At 48.7% G+C, this 6,000-nt stretch overlaps 1 protein-coding gene across 1 annotated transcript in view; it reads left to right on the top strand.

Annotated features, from left to right (window-relative positions):
• Nucleotides 1-822: 822 nt before the first annotated feature.
• LRRC1 (leucine rich repeat containing 1) overlaps nucleotides 823-6,000 on the top strand; it is a 169,653-nt gene continuing 164,475 nt past the window's right edge. The window contains exon 1 of the mRNA XM_038750569.1: nucleotides 823-981. Coding sequence (XP_038606497.1) covers nucleotides 823-981 — 159 coding nt within the window. The remainder of the gene's footprint in view (nucleotides 982-6,000) is intronic.

Below are 6,000 nucleotides of genomic sequence, written 5' to 3'. Positions count from 1 at the left end.
GACTGTGAGCCCACTGTTGGGTAGGGACTGTCTCTATGTGATGCCAATTCGTACTTCCCAAGCGCTTAGTACAGTGCTCTGCACATAGTAAGCGCTCAATAAATACGATTGATTGATTGATTGATTGATTCCCAGACTGAGCCCCTTCTTTCCTCTCCCCTCGTCCCCCTCTCCATCCCCCCGTCTTACCTCCTTCCCTTCCCCACAGCACCTGTATATATGTATATATGGTTGTACATATTTACGACTCTATTTATTTATTTATTTATTTATTTCACTTGTACATTTCTATCCTACTTATTTTATTTTGTTGGTATGTTTGGTTCTGTTCTCTGTCTCCCCCTTTTAGACTGTGAGCCCTCTGTTGGGTAGGGACTGTCTCTATGTGATGCCAATTTGTACTTCCCAAGCGCTTAGTACAGTGCTCTGCACATAGTAAGCGCTCAATAAATACGATTGATTGATTGATTGATTGATTGATTGATTGACTCCCCTCCGCGCGGGGCCCGCGATCCGGATCCGGGTTTTGGTCCCGGTTGGGGCCGAGGGGGGGGGGGGGGGGGGGGCCTTCCGCCCGCTGGGGGGCGCCGCTAAAACCCGGAGCGGAGCGGAGCGGCCGGGACGGGAGCCGGCGGCCGCCCGCTGCTGGGCATGCTCAGTGGGCGGGGGCGAGGCGGGAGCGCGCGCATGTTGGGGGGGGGGGGAGCGCGTGCATGTGCGGCGGGGGCGCGCGCGCGCGCGCGCGAGGGAGGCGGGCGGCGGCGGGGCTGTGCTGGGCGCGGAGGGCTCCCGGGGGTTGGGGACCGGGCGGCGGCGGCGGCGATGTTTCACTGCATCCCCCTTTGGCGGTGCAACCGTCATGTGGAGGCGATCGATAAGCGCCACTGCTCCCTGCTCGCCGTGCCCGAGGAGATCTACCGCTACAGCCGCAGCCTGGAGGAGCTGCTCCTGGACGCCAACCAGCTGCGAGAGCTGCCCAAGGTGAGACGGACGCCCCGGGACGTCGGATCGATCGATCGATCAATCGTTCTGACTGTGCGCAGAGCACTCTAAGCGCCTGGGAAGTCCAAGTGGGCAACATTAGAGAGACGGTCCCAACCCAACACACGGTCTAGAAGGGGGAGGCGGAGGACAAAACCGAACGTATTAAGAAAATAAAATAAATAGAATAGATAGGTACAGTAATAATAAGAATAACTTCCCAAGCGCTTAGTACAGTGCTCTGCACACAGTAAGCGCTCAATAAATACAACTGATTGATTAACAAATACCATCATGATCATCATCTTCTAATAATAATGATGGCATTTATTAAGCGCTTACTGTGTGCAAAACACTGTTCTAAGCGCTGGGGAGGTTACAGGGTGATCATGTTGTGCCACGGAGAGCTCACAGTCAATCCCCATTTTACAGATGAGGTCACTGAGGCCCAGAGAAGTTAAGTGACTTGCCCAAAGTCACACAGCTGGCAGAGCCGGGATTTGAACCCACGACCTCTGACTCCAAAGCCCGGGCTCTTTCCACTGAGCCACGCTGCTTCCCCTAGACTGTGAGCCCACTGTTAGGTAGGGACCATCTCTGTATGTTGCCAACTTGTACTTCCCAAGCGCTTAGTACAGTGCTCTGCACACAGTAAGCGCTCAATAAATACGATTAAATGAAATGAAATGAAATGAAATAGCACGTATTAAGCGCTTACTACGTGCAAAGCGCTGTTCTAAGCGCTGGGGAGGTTGCAAGGTGATGAGGTTGCCCCGTGGGGGGCTCGCAGGGATTGATACACCCCAACCGCGTGCACAGCGCTGCACTAAACGCTTGGGAATCAATCAGTCGTATTTATTGAGCGCTTACGGTGTGCAGAGCACTGGACTAAGCGCTTGGGAAGTCCAAGTTGGCCACATAGAGAGACGGTCCCAACCCAACACACGGTCTAGAAGGGGGAGACAGAGAACAAAACCAAACACATTGACAAAATAAATAGAATAGATAGGTACAATAATAATAATAATAGCACTTGTTAAGTGCTTACTACGTGCAAAGCACTGGTCTAAGCGCTGGGGAGGTTACAGGGTGATGAGGTTGTCCCGTGGGGGGCTCGCAGGGATTGATACACCCCAACCGCGTGCACAGCGCTGCACTAAAGGCTTGGGAATCATCAATCAGTCGTATTTATTGAGCGCTCACTGTGTGCAGAGCACCGGACTGAGCGCTTGGGAAGGACAAGTTGGCAACGTAGACTGGGACCTTTTAGACTGTGAGCCCACTGTTGGGTAGGGACTGTCTCTCTATGTTGCCAACTTGGACTTCATCATCATCATCAATCGTATTTATTGAGCGCTTACTGTGTGCAGAGCACTGGACTAAGCGCTTGGGAAGTCCAAGTGGGCAACATTAGAGAGACGGTCCCAACCCAACACACGGTCTAGAAGGGGGAGGCGGAGAACAAAACCGAACGTATTAAGAAAATAAAATAAATAGAATAGATAGGTACAGTAATAATAAGAATAGCACGTATTAAGCGCTTACTTTGTGCAAAGCACTGTTCTAAGCGCTGGGGAGGTTGCAAGGTGATGAGGTTGTCCCGTGGGGGGCTCGCAGGGATTGATACACCCCAACCGCGTGCACAGCGCTGCACTAAACGCTTGGGAATCAATCAGTCGTATTTATTGAGCGCTTACGGTGTGCAGAGCACTGGACTAAGCGCTTGGGAAGTCCAAGTTGGCCACATAGAGAGACGGTCCCAACCCAACACACGGTCTAGAAGGGGGAGACAGAGAACAAAACCAAACACATTGACAAAATAAATAGAATAGATAGGTACAATAATAATAATAATAGCACTTGTTAAGTGCTTACTACGTGCAAAGCACTGGTCTAAGCGCTGGGGAGGTTACAGGGTGATGACGTTGTCCCGTGGGGGGCTCACAGGGATTGATACACCCCAACCGCGTGCACAGCGCTGCACTAAGGGCTTGGGAATCATCAGTCAATCGTATTTATTGAGCGCTCACTGTGTGCAGAGCACCGGACTAGGCGCTTGGGAAGTTCAAGGTGGCAACGTAGACTGGGACCTTTTAGACTGTTAGCCCACTGTTGGGTAGGGACTGTCTCTCTATGTTGCCAACTTGTACATCATCATTACCAATCGTATTTATTGAGCGCTTACTGTGTGCAGAGCACTCTAAGCGCTTGGGAAGTCCAAGTTGGCAACCTAGAGAGACAGTCCCAACCCAACACACAGTCTAGAAGGGGGAGACAGAACAAAACCAAACGTATTAACAAAATAAAATAAATAGAATAGATAGGTACAGTAATAATAATAATAGCACATATTAAGTGCTTACTATGTGCAAAGCACTGTTCTAAGCGCTGGGGAGGTTACAAGGTGATGAGGTTGTCCCGTGGGGGGCTCACAGTGATTGATACACCCCAACCGCGTGCACAGCGCTGCACTAAAGGCTTGGGAATCATCAATCAATCGTATTTATTGAGCGCTCACTGTGTGCAGAGCACCGGACTGAGCGCTTGGGGAGGACAAGTTGGCAACGTAGACTGTGACCTTTAAGACTGTGAGCCCACTGTTGGGTAGGGACTGTCTCTCTATGTTGCCAACTTGTACTTCATCATCATCATCATCAATCGTATTTATTGAGCACTTACGGTGTGCAGAGCACTGGACTAAGTGCTTGGGAAGTCCAAGTTGGCAACATAGAGAGACAGTCCCAAACCAACAGTGGGCTCACAGTCTAGAAGGGGGAGGCAGAGAACAAAACCAAACATATTAACAAAATAAAATAAATAGAATAGATATGTACAATAATAATAATAATAGCACTTATTAAGCGCTTACTATGTGCAAAGCACTGTTCTAAGCACTGGGGAGGTTACAGGGTGATGAGGTTGTCCCATGGGGGGCTCACAGTGATTGATACACCCCAACCGCGTGCACAGCGCTGCTTAACTAAACGCTTGGGAATCAATCAATCGTATTTATTGAGCGCTGACTGTGTGCAGAGCACCGGACTGAGTGTTTGGGAAGGACAAGTTGGCAACGTAGACTGTGACCTTTTAGACTGTGAGCCCACTGTTGGGTAGGGACTGTCTCTATATGTTGCCAACTTGGACTTCATCATCATCATCAATTGTATTTATTGACCGCTTACTGTGTGCAGAGCACTGGACTAAGCGCTTGGGAAGTCCAAGTTGGCAACATAGAGAGACAGTCCCAACCCAACACACAGTCTAGAAGGGGGAGACAGAGAACAAAACCAAACATATTAACAAAATAAAATAAATAGAATAGATATGTACAATAATAATAAGAATAGCACTTAAGTGCTTACTACGTGCAAAGCACTGTTCTAAGCGCTGGGGAGGTTACAGGGTGATGAGGTTGTCCCATGGGGGGCTCACAGTGATTGATACACCCCAACCGCGTGCACAGCGCTGCTTAACTAAACGCTTGGGAATCAATCAATCGTATTTATTGAGCGCTTACTGTGTTCAGAGCACTGGATTAAGCGCTTGGGAAGTACAAGTTGGCAACATAGAGAGACAGTCCCAACCCAACAGTGGGCTCACAGTCTAGAAGGGGGAGGCAGAGAACAAAACCAAACAAATTAACAAAATAAAATAAATAGAATAGATATGTACAATAATAATAATAATAGCACTTATTAAGCGCTTACTATGTGCAAAGCACTGTTCTAAGCACTGGGGAGGTTACAGGGTGATGACGTTGTCCCATGGGGGGCTCACAGTGATTGATACACGCCAACCGCGTGCACAGCGCTGCACTAAACACTTGGGAATCAATCCATCAATCAGTCGTATTTATTGAGCGCTCACTGTGTGCAGAGCACCGGACTGAGCGCTTGGGAAGGACAAGTTGGCAACGTAGACTGTGACCTTTTAGACTGTGAGCCCACTGTTGGGTAGGGACTGTCTCTATATGTTGCCAACTTGTACTTCATCATCATCATCAATCGTATTTATTGAGCGCTTACTGTGTGCAGAGCACTCTAAGCGCTTGGGAAGTCCAAGTTGGCAACATAGAGAGACAGTCCCAACCCAACAGTGGGCTCACAGTCTAGAAGGGGGAGACAGAGAACAAAACCAAACATATTAACAAAATAAAATAAATAGAATAGATATGTACAATAATAATAAGAATAGCACTTATTAAGCGCTTACTATGTGCAAAGCACTGTTCTAAGCACTGGGGAGGTTACAGGGTGATGAGGTTGTCCCTTGGGGGGAGTGATTGATACACCCCAACCGCGTGCACAGCACTGCACTAAAGGCTTGGGAATCATCAATCAATCGTATTTGTTGAGCGCTCACTGTGTGCAGAGCACCGGACTGAGCGCTTGGGAAGGACAAGTTGGCAACGTAGACTGGGACCTTTTAGACTGTGAGCCCACTGTTGGGTAGGGACTGTCTCTCTATGTTGCCAACTTGTTCTTCATCATCGTCATCATCAATCGTATTTATTGAGCACTTACGGTGTGCAGAGCACTGGACTAAGTGCTTGGGAAGTCCAAGTTGGCAACATAGAGAGACAGTCCCAACCCAACAGTGGGCTCACAGTCTAGAAGGGGGAGACAGAGAACAAAACCAAACATATTAACAAAATGAAATAAATAGAATAGATATGTACAATAATAATAATAGCACTTATTAAGCGCTTACTATGTGCAAAACACTGTTCTAAGCGCTGGGGAGGTTACAGGGTGATGACGTTGTCCCATGGGGGGCTCACAGTGATTGATACACCCCAACCGCGTGCACAGCGCTGCACTAAACACTTGGGAATCAATCCATCAATCAATCGTATTTATTGAGTGCTCACTGTGTGCAGAGCACCGGACTGAGCGCTTGGGAAGGACAAGTTGGCAACGTAGACTGTGACCTTTTAGACTGTGAGCCCACTGTTGGGTAGGGACTGTCTCTATATGTTGCCAACTTGTACTTCATCATCATCATCATCAATCGTATTTA

Source organism: Tachyglossus aculeatus, chromosome 1, assembly GCF_015852505.1.
Source record: "Tachyglossus aculeatus isolate mTacAcu1 chromosome 1, mTacAcu1.pri, whole genome shotgun sequence".
NCBI classification, from domain to species: Eukaryota; Metazoa; Chordata; class Mammalia; order Monotremata; family Tachyglossidae; genus Tachyglossus; species Tachyglossus aculeatus.
Note: the sequence above shows the minus strand (reverse complement) of the source record. Positions and strands in the feature narration are given on the sequence as shown.